Source organism: Callospermophilus lateralis, chromosome 2, assembly GCF_048772815.1.
Source record: "Callospermophilus lateralis isolate mCalLat2 chromosome 2, mCalLat2.hap1, whole genome shotgun sequence".
In the NCBI taxonomy this organism is placed as follows: domain Eukaryota; kingdom Metazoa; phylum Chordata; class Mammalia; order Rodentia; family Sciuridae; genus Callospermophilus; species Callospermophilus lateralis.
In genome coordinates this window covers 200,021,242-200,047,236 of record NC_135306.1, presented here as the reverse complement: position 1 = coordinate 200,047,236, position 25,995 = coordinate 200,021,242, and the positions used below count along the sequence as shown (strand labels likewise).

Here is a 25,995-nt window from a genome sequence, read left to right as displayed (position 1 = left end):
TTGTTGTCATTTTATTCTAATAAGAATGCATTCTTTGGAGTTTTCTGCGTGCTCTTCATCTTCTGGTGAGCGAATTAGATGGCGACCACAGTTGAGAACATAGGAAAGACTCTGTTGTTCTCCTTCATTTAGCTTCTCTTATTGGGGGCAGCGTGATAGTTGGGTAGATTCTGCCTGTTAGTCAGACTCTTCAGATTGCGGTTGTTCTTTTGACCAACATGAGCTAGAAGTTATATTCAAATCTTTGTACGAGTTTGAGCTAGCTGAAGCATAATGTTGTACCTCTTGTTCTGAATCTATGTTGGACAAATAGTTTAAATCTGTGTCTTGTACTAAACTGTGGCTAGAAGAAGGTTGGAAATCTGGGTTCATTTCTTCTAGTTGCAGATTCGTTGGTTTCCCTTCTTTGATGTCTTTTATTGGCTTATCTTCTTCTAGTGCAACTTTGGATTGAGTCTCTTTTTGGTCTTTACCTTGAAATTGCCTGCTTAGGTTATATTGGGCTGAAGTGCCCTGGGATAGGATTTCCTGGCACAGACCTTTCTGCTTTAGAGATTGTTTCTCCAAAATCTCTAGGGTCTTCTGGTGTAGGGCATGCTGCTTTTCTGATTGCCAGTCTCGTGCTATCCAATCTTTGTTTCTCCTACCTTGACCTCTCCAGTCTTCAGATTGCTGGTTAAAGTTTTGCCAATGCTGTTTTCTACATTGCAGAGATGGCTTTGGGAGGAATTGCCCATCTTTGTGTTCCTGGCTTGAGGTGTCCGAATCTTGGTACATCTGCTTTAAAGGTTTCCTTATTTGAACTTGCGGGGTATTGGCTTGCCTATTTTGAAATTGTTCCTTTGGGGATTCTTCCTCTTGAACCTGTTGATCTTCAGCTTGTTTGACTTGAGTTTGTTTCTTAGGGATTTGCTCCATAGCCACCTGCTGTTCTTTATCTTCTCTATGTTTAGATTGTTCCTTCGGGAATGGCTTCCTTTCTGTCTGAAGATGTTCAGCTGGCTCCTCTGAGAATTGTTCTGTGGTTTGGGTATATTTAGCTTGCTTTTTTAGAGACTGCCTCCTTGCAGATAGCCAGGCTTTGATTTTCTGGTCTAGGGATTTCCGTTTTAGAGACTGCCCACCTTTGCTTTGTAGGTCTAAAGAATATCTCCTTGGGGATTGCTTGCCTTTTCCTGGCAGTTCTAAGGAAAATCTCTTTCGGTGGTGCTTCCCATCTTTGGGTTTATGGAATGAGAAAAAGTGTCTTGGGTGTTGGTCCTGAGATTTCCATTCCCGGGTCTGTTCCATGACTTCTGCTCGAATGTCTCTATATAGCATTTCTAAAGACTGCTGGTGTTGAGGGGGAATGCCTTGTGGTTCAAGATCTTGGGATGGCTGTTTTATCTTAGAGGACCTTATGGAGTAGGATGGGGTGGCTTGTGCTGACAGAGCATTGTAGACCGTGTCTTGTGATGTTGTTTGTGTGGATGTTATCTCTTGGAAAATTGTGTCTTGGGATGGTCTTTCTTCAGTGAGCACATCTTGAGAGGGCATGTCTTCAAATGTCAGATCGAGAGATTGGCTGATATGTGATCGTGGGGTTGCATATAGCATAACCGGCTCAGGAGGGGCTTCTATTAGTAGAGCCTGAGATGGCAAGTCATCAGCAGGCAAAGCTTGGAATGTTTGCACGGGCGGGGCTAGAAAATCTTTGGTGGGTAAGGCTTTTTTCTGAGGTAACTGAGTTTCTGTTTGGGTGGATTGTGTCATAACATATTGCATGTCTTGATCATTCACCTTATCTTCCTCCGGAACAGGTGCAGAGGATGTGCTCTTACTACCCTTACACTTATTACACGTTGGTAACGTGCAATGGTGGACTAAAGGACTTTTTAAAACCCTTAACTTGAAGAAAGAATAGCCTCCAATGAAAACAGTTTGTCTGTTCAATGTCCTATCAGTCCCAGGAGATTCTTCTTGAAGCTCAAATTGTAATACAGTATTTTCTTCTGGGTCAAGTTGTTCACTATTTGGAGTAACATCTGAAGGTAAGAAAAACACAACCTATAAAACCAAGGGGAGTTGGCAGCATTAATAAGACAGAATCATCTTTGGTGTTATTTTATTTTGGCATTCTAGATTATCTTTCATCTCTGACTCAAGATATTAGGTTGGAAATTACATCTGAACGAGGAGTCATCAAACAAATACCCACCCACCTTTACCATCAACTTATTAGTATTGTTTTGGACAGTGATAACCCCTTATTATCTCAAATACTGAACCAGGCCATTTGACTAAGATTTCTTCAAATATTTTCCCCATCCTTGATATTACAAACTTCTAAGACATTTTAAATCACCTAGTCAATCTTCACATATAAAGATTTAATCTATAAAGATTTATTGGTCATATGGATGAACTAAATGCTATCCATCAAAATGACTAAACGTGAGTTTGGCCCTTAAGGTGCTCACAGTTGTAGGTAGAACAACATATAAGTAGATAACAATAAAACCATTCAGCAAGTGCTATTATAGAAATAGACACTTGGTGCTTTATGAGAACATAGAAGATGACCTAATTCTGAGAGAATAAGTGCATGCTTCATAGAAGAGGTGATATTTAATCTACATCTTGACAGATGAGTAGAGATTCCTCCAGCAACAGATGAAGTAAGACAGGAGACGAAATCCAGATCATAGAAATAATGAAAACAGAAGGTTGGGACAGAGCACGGTGTGATGGCATGTGGGAGGCAGGTCGATATTGTCAGATGGTGTGCTAGGCTAGAGAATTAGGATTTGTATATATGTTGCCTGTATATACATTGCTCTGGTTGAGAGATCTATTGGAGTATTTTAAACAGCTATGGGATACGGCCTGATACAACCTTTGATCAGTGCTTCCCATTCTTTTCCTGGATGATATGCTGCGACTGCTTATGATGATGATGAAATTGTCATTGCAACCTAGCCTGCTGATTTTTATCAGCCCGCTCCCATTCTGAGGTTGTTCATGGAGTCAGAATAGACTACTTGTTCTATGAAGAAGTGATTGGAGCTCAGTGATTAAATGAGTTACGTTGGCCTAGTTGGTTAATGGTAGACCAAGAATGAGAATCGATACATTCTCTTACTCTATATATTCCTAGTACCCATCCTCCCAATTTGTTTTCTACATTTTTATTTTATCTCTATTAGCACACTATTTGTATGAGGATATATGGAACTTCTGTATTTTTATTAATCTCCACCTAGATTTTTGTTTAATTTGCTGAAAGAAAGTTTTGGAGACATGAACTATAATATCCCATGTATTCAAGCACTTAAGTGTTATGATTTAAAATTGACTCATTCTTAAGCATAACTAAGTGATGATCAAAGCACTAGAGGAAGTTCTAAAGTCATCTCAAGTCATCATTATAACATCCCTAGGAGGTTATTATCTTTATTTCCCAAGACTAGTGACACACAGTTGTAAACCCACACATGGCAGCAATGGACTGAAGAGAGAAACCAGAAAGAAACCACTGCAAATATGACCAATTCATTTTCAAAAAGAATGCCAAAATCATTCCATGGAGGGAAAAGATGGTCTTTTTTAACAAACAGTGCTGGGAAAACTGGACATCTATAAGCAAAAGAATGAATTAAACAAACAACATGCATAAAAATTAACTCCAAATGGATCAAAGACTAAACTTAGGAGTGACACTTATAAAATTCAAAGAAGAAAAACTTGGGAGAAATATTCATGACTTTGGATTTGGCAATGATCTCATGGATATGACACCAAAACCATGAACACAAGAATAGATAAATCAAATTTATGAAAATCATTAATTTTTGTGCATCAGAGATTACTGTCAAGAAAGTAAAAATAGCCAGGGGTGTTGGTGGTGCATGCCTATAATCCCAGTGTCTTGGGAGGCTGAGGCAGGAGAATTATGAGTTCAAAGCCAGCCTCATCAAGGTGCTAAGCAACCTCAGGGCGACCCTGACTCTAAATAAAATACAAAATAGGACCAGGGATATGGCTCAGTGGCCAAGTGCCCCAGAGTTCAATTCCTAGTACCAAAAAAAAAAAAAAGTAAAAATAAAAATAAAAAGGCTAGAAAATGAGGTAAAATATTTAAAAATCAGGGCTGGGGTTGTTGCTCAGTGGTAAAGCACTTGCCTAGAACGTGCAAGGCCCTGGGTTCAATCCTCAGCACCACATTAAAAAAAAATAGAATAAAGATATTGCATTCAACTACAACTAAAAAAAATTAAAATATAGAAAAAAATGAAAATCATATATCTAATAAGAGATTTATAGTAAGAACATATAAAGAACAATACCATTCAATAACAACAAAAGCAAACAACTCAATGAAAAAATGGAAAATTTCTATAAGAGATTTTTCTCCAAAAAAAATCTGTACACAGCCAATAAACATATGAAAATTTGCTTAAAATCACAAGATATTAAGGACATGCAAATCAAAACCACAGTGAGACACCACTTCACACCCATTAGGATGGCTATTATAAAGACAAATAAACAGAAAATAACCAGTGTTGGTGAAATTAGGAGTGACTGGAATCCTTATGTACTGCTGATGGGAATGTAAAATGGAACAACCACTGTAGGAAATAGTTGAGCACTTTCTCAAAAGTTTAAGCATAGAGCTACCATATGACCTAGCAATTCTATTCTTAGGTCTATCTCCAAAGCATGGAGTTAGGCTGATATTTGAACACTAATGTTCATAGCACATTATTTATAACAGGAAAAATGTGTCTTTCAACAGATGGATGGCTGAACAAAATTTGGTATATATGCACAATGGGATTTTACTCAGCCATAAAAGAAATGAAATTTTCCATATGTATTACAACATGGCTGAACCTTGAAAACATTATACTTGTGTAGTCAATTAGGCCAGATGCAGGAGGATAAATATTGCATGATTCCACGTACATGAGGTACCCAGAAGAGGTAACTTCATAAGATAAAACAGAGATTACCCAAGATATGGAGGGGAGGGGAAGAGGAGGGATTTAAAGCTAGTGTGTTTGTGTGTGGAATGATGAAAAAGTTTTGGGGATAGGAAATGCTGAGGGTCATACAGTGTTACGAATTTATTTAATGCCTTGAATTGTAGACTTAAAAATGATTTAAATGACATTATGTAATGTATATTTTACCATTATAAATTATTCTAAAGTTCTAGAAATTGAAACAGTGTGTGTGTGTGTGTGTGTGTGTGTGTGTGTGCATGTGTATATATATACACAATGTAGAATACCTAGAAGCATATTGACCTGTGGGAAAAAATGAACTTCCAAAAAGACCTACTGAGTAAGTGGTCAGTTTTCAACAAAGGGACTAAAGTAATGGAGAGAAAGAATTGCATTTCCAAAAATTGATGTTAGAACAACTGGATAACTCCATGAGAAGGTGTATGCATTGATTCTACCATTACCTCACAATTGGACACAAAAGTCAGCTCAAATGCATCATAGACCTAAACATAAAGGCTGAAACTAAAACTTCTAAAAGAAAATGCAAAATAAAGTTTATCATGTATTTGTTACAACACAAAAAAAGACTAACCAGAAAAATAAATGTTAAATTGAACTTTATCACATTTTACTTGGAAGAAAACATTAAAAAGATAAAAGGCAAGCAACAGGCTGTGAAAAATCATAGCACTGGCATGTTAAATCCACTAAACTAGCCAAATTATTAGTACTACTGACAAATTCAAGTGTTTGTAATGATAGGGAGCAACTCCACCTATCGTGTATTGCTAATGAACAAATGGTACAATCGTTTTGAAGATGTGTTAGTCATCTTCTTACTTTCTTTCAATCCTGGGTATGAAACTCTAAGAGAAGTGAAATTATATGTCCATATAGACATGAATGCAAATCTTCATAGCAATTGATTGATATAATAGTTTAGAACCTTAAACAATCCAAATATCTATCAAAGGTAAATGAACAAGCTGGGCACGGTGGTGCATGCCTATAATCCCAGCTACTCAGGAGGCTGAGGCAGGAGGATCTTGAGTTCAATGCCAGCCTCAGCAAAAGTGAGGCAAAACTAAGCAACTCAGTGAGACCCTGTTTCCAAATAAAATATAAAATAGGACTGAGGATGTGGCTCATTGGTTGAGTGCCCCTGAATTCAATCCCCAGTACACCCCCCTCACAAAAGGTAAATGAACAAATTTGGATGTACCCATCTGTAAAAAGGAAGAAGGTTTCAATTGATGCAACAGCATAGATGAATCTCAAAAGCATGTTTCTGTGTGAGAGTAGCCAGCCAGAGAAAATTCTCTGAGCTCTCATGTCTATGACATTTGGGAACCTCATAACTAATCTAGATGCTGAGGACATCGACTGCAAAAAGTAAAACTTTTAGGCCGAAAGGATTGCACTGCCTTGATTGTGATGGCAGCAACAGAGGTGTATACAGTTTGTCAAAGATCACTGAATAATCTTTGTAGATTCTACTGCTATGGAGTTGATTAAAAAAAAAAAACAGAAAAAAAATCCTGCTAAACACAGAGCCTGGTCTGGTATTTATAACTTAGAGAGTGGGCTGTGGAGCTGAATCCCCAAGCCAGACTCTTGAAGTTCTGTGATCCTGGAGAGGTTATTTAACCTCTTGGTACCTTGGTTCCTTCCAATGTTAAGGTGTTCTCATGGTGTTAGTAAAATTAAGTTGATGCCCAGTGATTACGATAATGACTGACATATTAAACATTTAGTCAATATGATGATGATGATAAATGGTAATGCTATCGATATTTTTTTCCACTTCTCTGGCGAGAGAATGGTCTCATACCTTCTTATTACCAAGTGTAAGCTTTCTGTATCCCAGGATTTATGGGTTCCCATGAAGTCTGACATTTTATATGTTTTGGCAGGAAGATAAGGAACTGTGTAGGAGCAGAAATGACAGAATAGCAGATAGGGAAAGAAGGGAAAGCAGAGCCATCCTAAAGGTGGGGTGCCTTTCAATCCTAAGGTTGTCCCTCACTGATCTTCCCAAATTTACAAGTTTCAGTTCAGCATCTGAGCTCTACTCTGCTCACCAGTAGACCAGAAGTCACCTTAGAGTGTCCCCACAGGACTCTGTTCACACAGCAACATTAAACGCACCTCATCTGAACTTGTCCATAACTTGCTTCTGAAGGACGCGATAGTCACAGAGATGCCAAGCTCTGCCATGGTGATAATTAATAAGATTGACAAAATTCCCTGCAAATAAGGAGGAGAAATGAATGGAAATTGGAATGAAAGTTGTATCATTTTAAAGATTTAAGTCCAGAATCTCTTACACCCTCTATAAACAAGTTTGGGTAAACTCATATCTTGGATGGTCTTGTAGCCATTAGATATTGCATAGTTTTCATATCTTTCTGATAAGGCAGTGGTTACAAATTCCAGTACCTATGGGGACCAGGATACCATTTTGAGCAAAACAGGAGGGGAGACAATAGGGAGTAATGGTATTCAGAGAAGGCATCCATTACTCGATTCCAGCCAATTGTTGCCATGTGGAAATCTGGGCACTGTGACACATGATTTTTTTTTTAACTTTTTTAAGGAAGCTATATATACACACTTTTTGAAGTAAAATGATTTTCCAGTTATTTGTTCACCAGTGTCAGTCACAGAAAACACATCTGCAAGCTGAGTATGCTCAAAAATCAACATTTTACGCACTTCCCTTGAAGGGAATGTTTAGATTGAGAGGCAGCATGGTGGAGTATGGCATCAAAAAGTTTAAACTCTTGAGAAAGAAAAAGCTGGATACAACTGGGTGCAAGGTTACACTTCCCCTTGGGCAGGTGAATGAACCTCTCTGAATCTTGGTATCCTTGCAATATATCCCAACGCTTAGATATTCACTATTTGTTTATAAAATTCAAATGGATGAAGATCCTACTGTATACATTTTTTTTTTTTTTGGTATATGGTGCTAAGGATTTAACCCAGAGTCTCAATGCATGCTAGGCAAGCATTCTACCACTGAGCTACATCCCTAACCCCCTACTGCGTGTAAGTTATTGGATTCAGTGATGGACCATGAGAGATTTGATCCTGGTTTTATGAAACTTGCATAGTTGTAAAGGAGGCAAATAGTAATAATTAATTAGATAATTGCTTGAGTAAATTGCAGTGGGTTCTATGAGAAGTATGGTGGGTCATACACGGTTATAAGGGAATATGTGACCAGGTCTGAGAGTGGAGGTATGGTAAAGAAAGATTTCTTTAAATAAATGATGATTTAACTGAGATTTAAGTGTGAAGGTGAGTTTATTAGGTAGATAGAACAGGGTGAACACTAGACTGAAACCATTCAAAGCAGGAAGAAGCTGGTCTTATGATCCTGGGTGAGTGAGATTGCAGGAAGTGGCTGGTGTGTGCAGCAAGAAATTACAGAATAGCAGATAGGAGAACATATATAATTTTTTTAATGCAGGCACAATGCAATCTAAGTCTTTGGGAAAATATATGATTGTTCTGTGACCTTAAAATTAATCAAAAATTAATTCTTCCAAAGGGAAGTGGGGAGGGGGAAGGAATAGGAGAGAAAGTGGGATGATTCTATCATAACTTTCCTATGTACCTATATGAATACACCACAGTGAATCTCTACGTCATGTATAACCACAAGACTGGGATCCTAATTAGAATAAGATGTATTCCATTTTTGTATAAATAAGTTAAATTATATTCAACTATCATGAACAAAAAATAAAAATTAAAGAGAAAAAAACAGAAAAAAATTAAATTCTTGATTTGATATTAAATGTAAAGACAATATAATGTAACTTTTTTTGTAATGTAAAACTAGTATTTAGTTCACTGTCAGTTAAAACATTAAGATCTATAAATTACAGTGTTTTTAAAAATGTAAATAATTTATCAAGAGTAGTTTAAACACTATTTGCCTTCATCTTACTTATAATAAGCAGTGAGCATCTTTCCTACACCTTGGCCTTAGGAACCCCAAATTTTTATCAGTTTTGCTTTCAAGGTCTTGAAGTATCTCTGAGGGTTTGATGTGAAGGGTTTTTATTGGCATCTACTTCCTCTGAGGTATGTTCATCTTTTGTCACAACCACTTTTATCATTTATGCCAATAGGTTCACCTTCACTAAGTTCCTCTGTCTTTTCTAGAACGGCCTCTTGAATAGCAGCAGTATCATAATTCCTTCCCAGCCCACTCTATCTTCTAGAACACTGCATTTGAATCCTCCACAATTTTTTGGACAGTAGAAATGCCTGTATCTTAGAATCTGAGTGTAAATTTCATAGTAGTGTCTTTATCTGAACTTGTAGCTTTACCAAATAGATTAATATTAATCAATTCATGCAGACTTCTGAAATAATGAAACCAGTCTTTACTGGAAGTAAAAATCTCATTTTCAGTTTCATTGTTATTACCACTTTCTTTCAGTGCAACAGCTAACCTCAGTGTTTGGGTCTGAATGCTAGCTAGCCAAACTGGGATCTGTTTTTGATTAGTCTTCAATTTTGGCTGTCAATGGCTTCCTGTTCCTAGCACAATTTAAATTAAGATGTGGAAGCAACTAACTATACCTTCAACATCTTTCCCACTGTAGTTTCCTGCAGGCCTAGATCTCAACTGTCTCTGCTTTGCAGTTGCCACTTTCGAATCTTCTAATGACATCCAGTTTCACTTCCAGCGTTATCAATTTTCATTTCTTTGTGCTCTGCTAACTTTGTTGACCAATTTCTTCTTTGGAGTATCCATTTCTATAAACTGTCAAATGAGTTTAGTCTCTGGGAGACAAGAAGGCACTAAAACTATGCACTTTGCTCTCTGCGAGTGAACTAAATAAATTTTCAGTGACCGATTACCATCAGCCTTTGAAAGAAGCAAAGTGGCTGATCACTGATCATGATGTACATCCTTTATTTGCAAAATAATTTGTGAACTAAAGAGCTAGCAGCAAAATTCATATAACTATTTTCAGTTATTACTATGGTAACTAAAACTTTAACCACTTACTATGGTAACTGATACTTGTGCACATTAAGACTAGCTGTATCTAAAAAGAAAAAAAAATCATTATTTCACAAACGTCAGCATTTAATCCTTTATCGAGAACTATTAACCAAGTTTTGTCCTGGATCAAATAAAAACAAAGCTTCTCTCAAAGGGTGCTAGTTTCAAGACCAAATTACTTGACAACAATAGAAAAATGTTTTAAGATAATTTAATAAAGAACAAATTAGGATTTATAGATGGTCCAAAAATATTCTTTTGAGAATTGTGACTCCTTTTTTTCATTTCAATAATGTTGAAGTCTTCAAAGAGTGAAGTTCTTATTACATACAAATCTTCACTATGACGAATGATGTGCTCTAAGAAAAACAACCTTTAATTTTAGTCTTTCCCTGAATATTTAGAATAATTATCTTCCAAGATCCACGTCTTTTCCCATTATCTCTGAGAGTCAGTTCCTTGATAGGAATCTTTTTGGCTGGAATCTCGTTTCCTGAATTTCCCTCAGGGTAGCAAAGTATCTTTCAGAGAAGGGTTCTTTGAATTAGGAGTCAGAGCATGCGCACTCTCTCGAGCGCCTCTGGAATCACGTTTTGAACGCCAGCAGCTCCTACCTTCTCTCTGAATCAGAGAGCCGCAGTCCCATCAGCATGTCTCAGATTCTCCTTAATTTGGGCTCCTCCTCTCTGCTTGGCATTCTCAGAATGGGCCTCACACAAGTCGTGATGGCCCCGGATTCATCCCAAGTAGGATCCATCAACCCGGAGGAAAGCAATCCAGTGACAGCTAAAGCCACCAGGCCAAGATCTTGCATTCAGTAATGGATGACTTTTTCTTTCCTTCCTTAGGGAGGAAGATAACTTCCAATGGCATTACTCCACTTGCATCCTAACTGGTTCCAGTCTCCTTAACATTCTAAGTCCCAAACCTTCAGGTCGCAGCTGGTGGAGATAAGATGAACTCTCAGGACTTACCTGAGAAACTGCAGGGAAAGGCCTATTGGAATCTTGACATGGTTAAAAATAATTCCACTAATTATTTATGAGGTAAATATTTAAAATTGTATCTCTGTTTCTAGGTAAGGATATATCTAATTTGCTTTATTAAATAAAATTCTTGCAAATTATATAAAACGATGTATATCCTAACACTCTTCAAATACCCAACTTTTTAAACTGCTTTTTGTTTTTATTGTTCACTTAGGAAAATTTTTTCATTATTTTTGTTCTATATTGATGATGAAAAAGTAAATCTTTTAAAAAGGCAAAATTGAATCCAATTGATGTTAAATGATAATTGTAATACCTAAAATGATTGACCATTGGCACTGCACTAGGTACTATTTTAAGTAATCTTCATAACAATTCCATATGGTCGGCATTGTTATCTTCATTTTCCACATGAGAAACACTGAGACTCAGAGAGAATACCGTTTTAGATCAAGGTCATAGGCTTACATGAAATAAAGCCACAGTTAAAAATCCAGAGACATTTGATCGTGAATCATCTTAACAGGCATCTCACAGTGTGGGATGGGTCAGTTGACCATTGCTCTCAAAGGTCAGTTCAAGTGTTGGCACTGTTTCAATTATTGTGATAAAAATCAGTGCATCAGCCAGGTTTGGTGGAGCATGCCTGTAATCCCAGGTTGAGGTTGAGGCTGGAGGATCGAAAGTTCAAAGCCAGCCTCAGCAAAAGTGAGGTGCTAAGCAACTCAGTGAGACCCTGTCTCTAAATAAAATGCAAAATAGGGCTGGGGATGTGGCTCAGTGGTGGAGTGCCCCTGAGTTCAATCTTTGGTACCCCATAACCTCCAAAAAATAAATAGATAAAATCAATGCATGGTTGCATCATGGATTCAGCTCAGATAAGATTGAACAGTCCTCATTCAAAATGAGATCACTTACAATGAAAAATGTTTTACCGAGGACACATGATCCATCAAGGGAAAGCGTCTGGCAGAACTTGTGTTGGTGTGTGAAGCTGATGAGGATGAGAGCAATCCCGGCCACTGCCACCGCGGAACTGATGACATTCATGATAACGATACCTGGGATCTGGAAAGCAGTTTAAAAAGTAACAAAATAAATAAAAACCCAATCAAACCAAAAACACCTTGGAAGAAACTCTTGGTGGTTTTCACTTTCTAGACACTCCTCAGGGGATGAATCACTCTAGCAGGTCAGGGTGATAGGAAAGGTTGATAAGATAAATTCTGATTGAACAAAGTCAGAAGATGAATCAATTTTAGAATCAGCCAAGGATATATTCTATGTTTATGTTGAAGAAAATGGTCATTTTATCACAGCAAACCATCATTTATAATCTCTGAGTGGTGTAGTGTGTTAGAAAATATCTCAACTTGGAAATTAGACTTGATTTTGGATCCTCATTTTGTAAGAACCTTGTACGAATTACTTAGTCTTTTGGAATTTCAGTTTCTACCTTTGAAAATGAGAATTACATTGCCTACCTTTAGGGTAGTATGCATTTATTCATTTATTTCATAAATATTTAGTGTGATCCAAATATGTGTCAGGCTGCAGAGATCAAAAGATCATGGGGCTTACATGGAAATCTCCACGAGATTCAAACATAACCCACTAAATCACTAACATATATTTGAAGATGGTTTGAACTGGGATTTAAAGATGTCCTTTGTTGATCTCAGCGTCGGCTATAGAAGGCATACAAAATTCAGATTGTCTCACTCAATTCCTTTTATTCAAGCCCATTATTTTTGGAGAGGGAGGAGGAGATATACGTTTGAGGTCCTTCAAAAGAAAGGGGGGCATCTTATTCTTTTCTTCAAACCCACTCTCAGCACTGATCTTGTTCCTTTAAAGGCCAAAACAAAACTTTCATTTTAAATGTGGCAGATATTTCCTGTGTCTGTATTCATAGCATTGTGTGTGTCTGCTGTGGTGGGAAATGCTGATACGCTTATACATCATGCCCTTCCTGGGGCTTAGTGTTGCAAGATTTGAAAGCATACTTATGACTTAATGTCTACCAAGTCACTTTTATTGCAAGTGAACTTTTTTTATTTGGGTAGAAAATGCAAAGGGACATACAGATATGCTGCAGTCCGGCTGGCTGGGCAAAATAACCGGGGGGTGACGAACAACTTGTGTACATTGATACAGCAGGAGTAGGACAGGAGGAGTATTTATACATTTATACATTCCACACAGCTTATCTAATTAACATAAACTCGATACAGCAATCAACCAATAAGGAATCTCCACTCTTAATGGCTCGCTGGCGTTATTTCACAAACCACTCCCCCTGGCATTTTGCCAGGCGCCATCCAGACTTGTTTACAGACTCTAACATTTCTCTGGCAAAATGCCAGGCGCCATCCTGACTTGTTTACAGACTCTAACACAGATATGCCATCTCTCCCAAATTTCATTTCTCCATTCTCTCCAGGCTCTCCATTCTCTCTTTGGCTCTCATATGATAGTTCATAGACTGAGGTCTCTGGATATGCAAACCCTTATGTGTATTGTGCTTTGTAAAGAGCACACCCAGTTTGAGTCTCATCTGATCCTTATTACAGGTTTGCAGTGTAAGGTGCTGCATCTCTCATTCCCATTTTACAGATGAATGAGATTCAGAATTAAGTGATTGTGAGTAATCTCACTGTTAGAAGAGCCAGGTCCTCTGATGTCCCCATGCCATCCCATGCCCTACCATCTGCATAGCTCTCCTTGAGTCAGCCATAAGTTTACCTTCACCTTAATATATTTCTCAGCTCTGGAAATAAGTCAAGACTGAGAGAAGAGAACAGCACGTGGAACTTCAGTGCATTGCTAGTGTTTATTTCCACAGGAAGAGATGGGGGTGTTCATCCTCTTAGGACTTCTCTATGGCTTATAACTATTCCCATAGGAATAGTTATAATAGTTGGTGGAGAACCATAAGAACAGAGATAAGAGGGCTTTAAGCGAAGCCCACATCTCCAGGACTTTAAGTAAGATCAGAGTGGTTAGAGGGGAAGAAGAGGAATATTCAGTATCAGCATGCCTTTAACTAAATCCTAGTTAACCCTAAACAAACAAACAAAAACAGAACAAAAACAACCCTAGACTTTGGTACTTTTCTTTTCAAGCTGACACAGCCATGGGTGGGGTGCCTTGATTCAGTCCTAGAATCATGCAGCATCAATGCCCAGACCCTTACCTCTGGACCCTGGGCAATCTTGAAGGAAAAGTCTCTGTTCATATAGAAGGTGGAGATGGGGTTGGAAAGCAGGAATTACTGGGTTCCTTGGTTGGTTTGGTTGGAGAAAGCTTTCTCAATCTTGGTGCTGTAGAATTTTTAGTCCTTTTTTTCTTTTCTTTTTTCTTTCTTTCTTTCTTTCTTTTTTCTTTTTTTTTTTTTTTGGCATGGGAGGCTTCCTAGGCATTTTGGGGACACTCAGACACTAACCCTAGCTTCTACCTCCTAGATGCCAGTGGCACCCCTACCCAGTTTTGACAACCAAAAATGTCTTCAGACATTGTGAAATATTTCCTGGGGGTGGAGAAAAGACAAAATTACTCCCAGTTAAGAACCATTTAGTTACATAGGTATAAAATGATTTCCATTAATCAACATTTTGAGTTTACTTGACCAGAGAAATGTTAGCCAGTATACGAATGTGGGACTAAGTGGTGGCATTGACAACTAGGAATGATGGAAATTGCAAGTTTGATGTATAAATATCTTCCTGAGACATATCTCAATACTAGAAATATTTACAAGAAAGAAGCGAATAGAAGATAAATTAGATAGAAATCACAAAAGTGACTTACCTGGGTATTTTTTAATTTCTCATTGATTACTGTGACGCTTCCTGTAAGAAAAAACTGTCAAGAAGACAGGAGACAAAAGTTAACAGGTGATGTATCTGACCACTTTACAATACAGTTTCCTTTGGATTTACCAACTATTTGTCTGTGAATCTCCCAGACATTACAGTCTTTCCACCTGAGTGTTAAGGAGATGGGGGATAGGTACCAATGTAAGCATAATCCATGGTGGACTTGCTCAGTACCCACACAGGCTCTCTGCCAGTATGATCTGGAAGAAGCAGGCTCAGAAGATACCACACAGATATTTGGCTCAGCTGGTCTCAGAAAAGAAAGGAATTCCTGGACTTTGGGCCTGGAAGAGGGAGGAGAGGCTGTGTGTGTTCTGAGTAGCAAAGGAGATTTTCTCAGAAAAGACCCCCTAATTGCTGTTATGGGGACTGAAACCTAGTATAATCAACCCAGCCACTTTTTTAATTTTCAGAAGCATGAAGAGTCTAGTACCACCCAGGAAAAGTGAGAACTCTGTCGCCCAGGGTGGAGACCCTTATTGTTTTAATGTTCAGAGAAGGAGAACCTCCTCTGTGGGAATTAACATTGGCCTGTGAGATTACCTGGATCTTAGAGTCCAAGGACCATGAGATAAGAAAATCACCTTGGTGCCTTCCTCTGCTTCACCCCCATCCCCATAAGATCACCAAGAGCTGTCAGCTTTGCCTCCAAGTTCTCCTCCAAGCTGTCTGTCTGTCTATCTCCTCTGCTGTCCAGCTAGTTCAGGGTACCATCTTCCCTTGCTGAATTACTGCAATCTCCACTTAACTGATTCTCCCAGGTTTGCTGTTATCATTCTTGGATTTATTTCCCATTAAGAAAACACAATAATATCTGCAAATGTCCCTGCCCTTTCAGAATAACCAGTGGATTTTCCTTCCTCTCCATATTGAAGTTTCCATTCTTAACCTGACCACAAGAGCAGACGCAGCCTGACTCCAGCTCCTGTGTGGCCTCAGCTAGGCTGGACAACCATGACTCTTGGTCTTCTTTGGGGTGATTTCCTGGCCTTAAGCTCTCAGGTCATGCTTTTTTTGTTACCCGGGAACACTTTTCTTCAATTTCAGTAGTGAGTACCTGTGTGGACAGCACCTGGTATCCCCAGGCCAGATGATTTCTCCATTAAAATCTCCCCTAGCTCCTGGGAATTCTCTTAGAGCATTGAGCACAAATATAATAACCTATGCCACCCCTCTAACCTTTGCACTATGAAGAAGACAGTTATGTGTTCAGAAAACATTTTTTCCCATGCAGAGTGGATATTTAAAGGACAGCAGGCCAAAACCTCATTGCAACTCATGTGTGCAGATTATATGGAGTCTCACAGAATTCTGTTGTGCAATGGAGAAGTGGGGAGCTGGTCCCTTTGATTTTCTGCAGTGGAGCATGTGTGGTTTGAAAAGCATGCCCAACATCATATTGTTTGTGTTGGGAAAGTGAGAACATGACCAGTCATTTCTGAAATGCCAATGACGGAAAAGACATGTTGTGTTTATGCTTATCAAAACTAGACAAGGGTGCCAAAAACATTCACTGGAGAAAGGATAGCCTATTCAACAAATGGCTGGACAAACTGGAAATCCATATGTAGCAAAATGAAATTAAACCTCTCTCACCCTGCATAAAAATCAACTCGAGGTGAATCAAAGACTTAGGCACTAGAACAGAGACCCTGTGGCTAATAGAAGAAAAAATAGGCCCAAATCTTTATCCTGTTGGCCTAGGATCTGACTTCCTGGAGAAGACTCCTAAAACGCAAGAAGTAAAATCAAGAATCAATAAATGAGATGGATCCAAATTAAAAAGCTTCTTTCCAGCAAAGGAAACAACTAATAACATGAGGAGAGAGCCTACAGATTGGGAGAAAGTCCTTACCACATGCACCTCCAATAAAGCATTAATCTCTAGGATAAATAAAGAACTCAAAAAACACCCAAACCACAAACAACCCAATCAATAAATGGGCTAAGGAACTGAACAGACACTTCACTGAAGAAATACAAGTGTTCAACATGTCTGGCAATTAGAAAAATGCAAATCAAAAGTACTCTAGGATTTCATCTCACTCCTGTCAGAATGGCAATCATCAAGAATACAGGCAACAATAAATTTTGGTGAGGATGTGGTGAAAAAGGTACACTCATACATTGCTGGTGGGACTGCAAGTTGGTGCAACCACTACAGAAAGCAGTATGGAGATTTCTCAGAAAATTGGGAATGGAACCACCATTTGACCCAGCCATTCCACTCCTTGGTTTATACTCAAGGGACTTAAAATAAGCATTTTATAGTGATGAATCCACATGAAAGTTCATAGGAGCTCAATTCACAGTAGCTAGACTATGGAACCAACCTAGGTGTCCCTCAGTAGATGAATGGATAAAGAAAATGTAGTATATTTACTCAATGGAATATTACTCAGCTTTAAAGAAGAGTGAAATTATGGCATTTGCCAGTAAATGGTTGGAGTTGGAGAATATCATGCTAAGTGAAATAAGCCAATACCCCACAAAACCAAAGGCTGAATATTTTCTCTCGTATGTGGATGCTAATTCACAATAAGCGGGGGGAGGCACTAGGGAAGAAGAATAGTGTTACCTTAGATTAGGTAGAAGAAAGTGATGGGAGGGGAGGAGAGGGGATATGGGGATAGGAAAGACAGTAGAATGAAACAGACATTATTACTGTATGTATATATGTGACTACATGACCAATATGATTCTGCAACACCGACACTCAGAAAAATGAGAAATTATATCCCATCTATGTATGATATATCAAAGTACATAAATGTATTCTACTGTCATGTATAACTAATGAAAACAAATAAAAAAATTTTAAAAAGAGAGAGCATGGTTTTCCAATGGACACTGGTCTCATTTTTTCCTTATTTCATCTGTTCATTGACTGATTCATTTAATCATTCATTCATGTATGCATATTTTGCCTTAAGCAACATTCTAGATTCTGAGAATATAACAAGAAGTGAAATGGACAATGTTCTTGCTCTCTTGTGAACCTATATCCCAGTGTCGAAGCTCTAGTGGTTCTGTCTTTAACTATGTGGTGCAAGATTGGGAACCACAGCTGTGGAGATTGATTAGAGGTAGCCATAATATACTCAGAATATTATTGATATCTCTATGATTACTTCCATGAGTAGCATTCATAATGTTGTCTCTGGGGCCAAGAAGGAGGTTAAGCTCTAATAATCTTAAATTCTCCTTAAGCTATGAGAGTCTGTGATTCTAAGAGCACCAGCTATAAATGTTTGGATTAGTACCTCATCTCAAACTGAGTTTCTCCAAAAAGTAAGATTTTTTTTTTTCATTTAACCTCCCAGATTGGGAGTGAGGAGCAAATGATGTTATTATACACCCACGGGCTTTGGAAATGTAAGCAGTGAACACCTGGGGGGCGGGGGTTATTCCTGTGATAATGGAAGCACAATGTCCAAATGGACTCAATTTCTTTGTTGTGGTGGGCACTTGCCTTTTATGGTCTCCTGGAGTAGGGAGGGGACATATTTTTTTTTCTGAACTCCATTATCCTAAGACTTGAAATAACTTCAGGTCAATCTTTATAACCATTTCTCCAAATATCCTAATCCACAGTACTCACAATAAATGCTCCCCAGAACGGATATCCCGAGAGGAAAACGAGGGGGAAGATTTTAGATAAACTGATGTAACCAAATAGAAGTACAGTTCCAAGGCCCACCATGATCAGAGCAAGCAAGATCTGGATACCCTGTGAAGAAAAAAGGTACCCGAGGTTACCAGTGCCCCGCCCCTCTGGTCTGTCCCTGAGCCACGGTGTACTTCCCTCCTCCGAATACCTTTCTCTGTACTTGCACCCCCCCACATACACACCCTCAGGTGCCCAGGAGGCTCAGCTCAATCATCCCCACCGCCCCCGTCATTCTTGCCTGAGTCCTTGGGAATCAAATCCATCACTCGTCTCCTTTATTGTTTCCTGTATTCCCTGGTAGCACAAATTTCTCTCCTCTCAGACAGATTGGAGCACATGTCTGACCAAAGCTACACTGAACACTCTTTGAGGACAGGGACTTCAAACTGTTTACTTTAAGCATTCTCCCTTCTGTAGCAGGAGAGCGTATGATTTTCCTTACCATCTGCCCTTTCACATCTTTCCACACATTAAATGCAGTGATCTCTTGGTATCCATGGGGAATTGGTTCCAGGACACCTGAGACACCATCATGCGAAGACGCTCAGGTCCCTGAGGCAAAATATGTAGCATTTGCAGATAACCTGCACCCTCCTCCTGTGTACCTTCCTCATCTCTAGGTTACTTAGGAATGCTATATACATAGTTGTCATGCTGTATGGTTTAGGGGACAGCAAGAAAGAAAGTCCACCGGTTCAGCACAAGAATGGTTTTCTTTTCAGAGTAGTTTCAATCCTTGGCTGGCTGAATCTGTGATTGTGGGATCTGAAGGTATCAAAGGGCCATTTGTATATGCTTTTGGAGTTCGACTTATCCCTGTTTCCTGGAAGTTGGTGGCATGTACTGGGGTGATGTGGTGTCTTCTCGCCCCTTCATCCAGGGGCTTGGCTAGAGGTCAGAGTAACCCTCTTAGTTTTTCAGGCACATTCAGAGAGATGGATACCATGGTGGTCTTAGAGGGGCAGTGGCTCCTCTTGGGGTCAAACTTCTCTGCTACTATTTGTGGTTTTGTGCCCAGGCCATGCCTCTCTGGCAGCACACTTTAGTGACTTTACTATTGGACAAGATGTGGCTATGTATGCGACTCTCCCTGGGTGTGTTTATGATGAAGATTTTTTTTCCTTGTGTGTATGTTTATCTATATCTCACTGTAGAGCTTTGAATATAGTTTTCAAAGGACTCCGGACACCTATACAAGCCCAAAGGGTAGTCTAACCTCTCCTCTAATGGCTTCTTCACTCCCAGGGAGATGTCACCACCACACACTAAGGTCACTTCCTCAAGGAATGTTTAGAAAAATTGCACTTATGTCCTGCTTCCCCTCTGCTAGGATTCAAAGACCAGTGCCAACTCCTCATGAAATAGCTCTAGGGTTTTTCAGGACTAGAGGTGTTGCTAATTAAAGACCTATTTCTCAGAGTTAAACAAACCCTCAAAAACATTTCTAAGACCTGAGACAAACTGTGTGTTTTGAGATAAAAGTTTTATTTTGCATATTTATCAAAATATGTTGGCTACATGTTGGTTCTTATGCTGATGATCCAATTCTTTTTCAAAATAATTAATTCACTAATTAGTTAATTTATTTTTTTCCACACTTATTTGCTTGGTGCATTATAGTTGCACGTAATGATAAGATTTGTTGTTATGTACGTGTGCATAGCATAATGATATATTTTGGCCATCCAGATCCTTATACAAGCAAACACCCTAGAAGCACTGCTCAAGACTCAACAAGAAGGATACACCAAGGTGAAGGATGAGGGGGGGAAGACAAAACAGAATGGACTCCCTCCTTGAAATCATCACACAATGATGCCTCTGCAGATGTACATGGAGAATGGACTCTTTTCTCCTCTTCAGGAAGACCCAGGATGGAAGAAAGCTTACCCCCAAGATTTTTGGCTCTCCCTTTAGGAAATCCAGCAGAGAGACATGAGGCCCGAAGGGAAGTGCTGCCAATACAGTTTCGTTTGGATGTACAGTGATGACATCGGCCCCTCTCTTCTCCTGGGATGACTCCCCCATGGTTCAGTGGTCGAACGCATTAAGAGATTGAGTGAACATTGCAGCCACACCTTCTCCACCGGTGTCACATGGAGTCCATAGTAAGGAGCCCTGGGAGACTACTGTGCCCAGATGCTAGAACCACAGAGGCTCAGTCTCTGAGTCATAGAATCTAAGGATTCTAGAACATAGCCAGCCCCATTATCTTCTTGGAGAAGGAAACAGTTTTTAAGAAAGCTTTTTCTCGGATCAATTTGTTTATAAACACATAGTAACCTCAAAATAGATGCTTTATGCAAAAACAAGGCTTATATAAGTTCGTGACGTGGAAAGGGACCTGTGGCATATCCACCGTGTTCCAGGCACCCAAGAGTTTGTTTTGTTTTAACCTGCATTAGTGTTTATTCTTCTAATAGTTCTATGGAGCTAACACTGAGAATGGAGAGGTTAAGTTGCTCAAGGCTACATACTAAGGGATAGTAAGAGGAGGCAAACTCTACTTCTCTGATTCCGAAATCTATTGTTACTACCTTATCAGGCTTCCATCCCCCTTCAAGGGGAGTTTCCCACTTTCAGTTGATAATTGTCTAATGGTCTAACCATATACTTCAGTACTGAACTGTGACTCTATTTTTCCTGCTTTTATTGAGGTATAATTGACAAAAATTATATGGTGTACGGTGTGATGTTTTGACATACGCCTGCGTTGCAGAATGATCACCCTCAAGCTCATCCACATAGCCATCAACTGACATTGTTTTTTTTTCTTGTAGTGAGAACATTTAAGATTTACTAAATAAATAAAAAAGTAAAAAAAAAAAAAAAAAAAAAAAAAAAAGATTTACTTTCTTTGCATTTTCAAGTTAAGTGAAAAATCACCAGTAAAGGAAACTACCAGATAGAGTTATCACTTTAATAGAAAATATTTTCACTTTTAGAAAGACACGTAGAACTAATTTAAGTTCTTCCTGGGTAGTCTATACAAATACTAATTAAAGCAACATAATGTGCTATTTGAAAGTTTGCTTTCCCTGTCAGTTCTTTATGTTCCTAAAACTGTTATGGTTTTAATGACTAAATCGTGAAAGAAAATGGTTTCACATAACCAAAAACAATATATACAAATATAATCTTAAGTATTCCTTAGCTGTGGCAATGGTAGATACCAAGATTTCTCAACCTTTGCACTGCTAGTATTTGGAACCAATCATTCTCTATTGTAGAGAGTTGTTCCGGGTATTGTAAGGCTTAAACAGCATCCCTGGCCTCTATTCGTTAGTAGCTAATGGCATTGACCCAGTGGTAGCAACCCAAACTTTCCTCCAAACATTGTCAAATGTCCCCTGGAGACAAAATTCCTGCTGGTTGAGAATGTTTGCTATATAGAAATCTTTGAAGTATTTCCTCCTTACTTTTCTCCTTCCCCTTGATGGAATATGTCTTTGCTTTCTACACCCAGATTTCAGAAAAGATAAGTATTACTCCATACATAATTTTTCTGCCCATGTTTATTCAGGTAAATTTTAATTTGTGTTCTTAAGGTGCAGTGCAACATTTTAAACTAAAAAAAAAAAAAAAAAGAAAATTGTGGGCCAACTTTATATTTGAAGTCTAAGCAGAATGAATAAACTGTCAAAAATCACATGGAAAAGTGCACCCGGGAGGGGCTGTAGTTACCTACTGCTACCAAGCCACATGTTCCTGACCAGCCATTGTGCTTATTTGGTGATCAGAGAATTATCCTTTAAGCATTTTCTAACTTGACATATTTATTTATTATTCACATATAGCTATCTTACTTACATGTTAGGAAACTGGATGGGAGATTGAGTTGAATAATAGCATATAGGTATGTGTGTATATATAAATATACATATTCTTATAAGAATATAAGATGTTCTTTAAACCGAATGTAAGCATTCTTTAAAATGTATGCAAGAATTCTTTAAAAGAATATAAGAAATCCTTCAAACTGATGGGAAAGATCTGTCTTCCTGCAGAATACCTGGTTTGGAGGAATAAATTCTTGCTGTTAAGCAGTAAAAGCCTATAAATCTATCTTGGATACTCCAAAATGCATCTAATTTTATGTCTTTGACTAGGTTATGGTTTTCAGCTCCACCTGTTCCTCTGGTCTTTCAAGCCCCTTAAAGATGGGCCCTCTGCTATTTCACTCTGGAGACTCAGACCATAGGCAGGAGTTAAGTTATTTACGGAGAGGTGAAGTGGGAGTGTCTTCAAGTGGGACAACTACAAGGACGATGCTGCTCTTTGGTTGAAATGGATTTACTTTCTTTGCATTTTCAAGTTAAGTGAAAAATCACCAGTAGAGGAAACTACCAGATAGAGTTATCACTTTAATAGAAAATATTTTCACTTTTAGAAAGACTCGTAGAACTAATTTATGTTCTTCCTGGGTAGTCTATACAAATATTAATTTCTCCTACTTTCTGACTGCACTAGACCACCCTTCCTTGAGTTTGATAAAGAGCATTACTTGGGCAAATGTGCCAACACTTAATACCCAGCTACACTGCTCTAAATAACTTACCTTTCTGCCTGTGCTACCATGTCACCTTCCCAACACCCTTGGGAGGCAGGTTCTGTCATCAAAGCCATTTAAAAACACGGAAACCAAGAGGACATTACTGCTGGTAAGTGGGGGAGCTGAAATTGGAACATGGTTGAAAGGTGAACTTTTATTGTCTTCAGATTCCAGGAAATAACCCAGTGAGTCTTACATTTTTATTACTCTATGACTAATTTCGACGAATTCGATGACCTAAAAACAACACAGTTTTTAACATTGGTGTGGCTTAGGAGTTGAGGCATGGCTTAGCTGGGTGGCTCTGCCAGGTACTAGCAGGCTGTATTTTCGTCTGGAGGCTTAATTGGGAAAAACCTATGTACAAAAACATTTGGGTTGTTAGCAGGATCCGTTTCCTTATGGTAGGTGACTAAGGGCCCTGAGTTGCTGCCTGGAAATTACAGACTGTCCTCAGTCCTGAGGATGTCCTCAGTCCTTCAACGTGGCTGCTTGCTTCAAGAGGCCAATGAGGAAATTATTCAAGTGAGAGTTGGCTAGGGGAGGGTAAGGACTAGACAGGCTGTGACAAGGATCTGAGCTTCTGTGATTCAGTTGCTATTTTGGTTTACCTTTTTGGGAAACCTGCATTTTCTTTTTAAAATCCAGAATCAGAACTCAGAGGTCCAGTGTATGTGTAGTTCTAATAAATGTATCAACCATCTGCTGTACCTTCTTGGACTTGGTTGAAGCCATCCTTTCTTGCCATGAGCTCATTAGACTTTCCTGTTAATAGTTCTTGGCTAAGTGCTTTCCAAACTGAATGAGTTAGTGAGGTAGAGGAAGGCATCAAGAACGACTCCGAAATTTGTGATTTGAGTAGATAGTCATTTGTGATTTGAGTAGATAGTCATGCCATTTGTGAAAGAAAACCTGGCTGAAGGAGGCCAATGGGTGGGGAAGGATTAAAAATGAAATATGGGGGCTGGAATTGGGGCTGGAGATGTGGCTGAGTGGTAGAGCTCTTGCCTAGCCCATGTGAGGCCCTGGGTTTGAAACTTAGCAACACATAAAAATCATGAAAGGAAACGGTTAAGTAACTTTCTATTTGCAAATTGACAAATCAGAGCTGAAAACCCTCAGGAGGCTGTAGTGAGTGCCTTAGTGTAGCTTATGGACAAGAGAGACTAGACATGCAATAACAAATCCATAAAATATGTCGAGTGTGAGGTGGTAGTAATTACTATGAAGAAAACTATGCAAGGGAAGGGAAAAGAAGGTTGCAATTTTTGTGTATGTGGGCGGGGGAATTTACATTGAGGGTGAAAGTTTGAACAAGACGAAAGAAGTGAGAAAGCATGCAGTGGAAGTACTTGTTAAAAAGTCATAGACCGAGGGGCCTAAAAGTGTAAAATTCCTGAAGAAAGCGCATGCCAACCACCATGAGGAGGCTGATGTGCTTACAGCACAGGAAGCAAAGAGGAGGGTGGTCAGAGAGGAGCTGAGAGGCCAGATCCTGTGTGGACATGTAAGGACACCGGCTTTTATTTGGAATAAAATAGAATGGAGTTAAGCATAGGAAAGATGTGGTCTGATTTAGATTTCTTAAAAAAATTCCTGCTGTCTGCCATGTGGAGAACAGACAGACGTATGGGTGCCCTGTAGGTCAATCATCGCACTAATCCCAGGGGGAGAGTGTATCTGAGTCCTCAGGAAGAGGTGAGAAGCCATCAGACTCAGGGTGTGTTTTAAAAATAGGACCAGCAGGTTGTAATGATGGGTTCACCATCGTGTGGAAAGAAGTAGAGGGGTTAGGGATGACTCTGGGGATTTGGGGAGATGGCTTTTTACAAGGGATTTTACTATGAAGAAGGAGTGACAGGTTCAATGACTAGACAGTAGCAAGAAGGCAAAGGTAACTTTTTAAAAACTTTATTTGATTATAACAGGAAAAAAAAAGAGAGAGAGAGAGAACACACATTAGAAGTCCACTCAAGAAAAAACATTGCAGTAACCCAGAAGCTCTCAGGCCCCCTTCCAATGGCTACCCTCAAAAGTAAGCCCTGCCCTGAATCTAACACCATATTTTAGTTTTGCCTGCATTGAGACTTTATGCATATGGAATCATGCAGTATGTACTCTTTTATTTGTGGACTTTTTCTTCCCCTCAAAATTAAGCCGTGGAACTGATCTATAGAGCTGCATGCACTTGAACTTTGTTCATTTGTGTCGCTATGTAGTATTTTATTGTCTGAACACATCACATATTTTGTCTATTCACTCTTTATGGATATGTGAGTAACTTTCAGTTGGAGATTGTGGTGCATTCTATTGCTATTTTTGTGTTTGGAAAACCTACATATGCATTTCTGTTGCACATTTCCCCATTGGATGGGACCCAAAGACTAGATCCAGGAAGCAATATTAGGAACTTTATATATATATAAATACATGACAGCTGACAGCAGTGGAATGCATTACAATTCTTATTACACATATAGAGCACAATTTTTCGTATCTCTGTATATAAAGTATGTTTATGCCAATTTATGCCATTATACATGTACTTTTTTGCATTACAATTTTAATACACACATATACCACAATTTTTCATATCTCTGTATATAAGGTATATTGATATCCAATTCAAGTCTTCATACATGTACTTTGTATAATGATGACCATCACATTCCACAGGGAGGGAGAGCATGGGAGGATTAGATTAATATTAGGAAAGGCTTTATGGGTTGTCATGTTGTTTTCTCCCATACAGTAATAAACTTGATGCTATTTGTATATTAAGTTGTTATTTTGTCTAGCACTTAGAGGTGGCAGAACATAATGATTAATTGTAGTTTTTAAATCCAAATATTTAAGAAGTATCATTTAATGAGACAGAAATGAGTC

General features: G+C 38.7%; 1 protein-coding gene across 1 annotated transcript; it reads right to left on the bottom strand.

The window, feature by feature from the left end:
* Positions 1-177: 177 nt before the first annotated feature.
* Positions 178-20,585, bottom strand: Ms4a14 (membrane spanning 4-domains A14). The gene is made up of 6 exons (XM_076842924.2): positions 20,448-20,585; positions 18,489-18,617; positions 14,820-14,873; positions 11,928-12,077; positions 7,140-7,238; positions 178-2,046 (listed from the first exon to the last, which is right to left on the bottom strand). Exons 1-6 carry the CDS (start codon positions 20,583-20,585, stop codon positions 178-180), a joined length of 2,439 nt encoding a protein of 812 aa, XP_076699039.2.
* Between the last annotated feature and the right edge of the window lie 5,410 nt (positions 20,586-25,995).

What these genes read in the sequence shown, in the direction of transcription:
- Ms4a14 (XM_076842924.2), bottom strand. Translation starts at nt 20,585, where the DNA reads ATGGGGGAGTCATCCCAGGAGAAGAGAGGGGCCGATGTCATCACTGTA. An exon ending in TCGGTAAAACATTTTTCATT is followed by an intron (nt 7,239 to 11,927) that starts GTAAGTGATCTC and finishes CCTTATTTGCAG; the next exon opens with GGAATTTTGTCAATCTTATT. An exon ending in TATGGACAAGTTCAGATGAG is followed by an intron (nt 2,047 to 7,139) that starts GTGCGTTTAATG and finishes TTGGTTTTATAG; the next exon opens with GTTGTGTTTTTCTTACCTTC.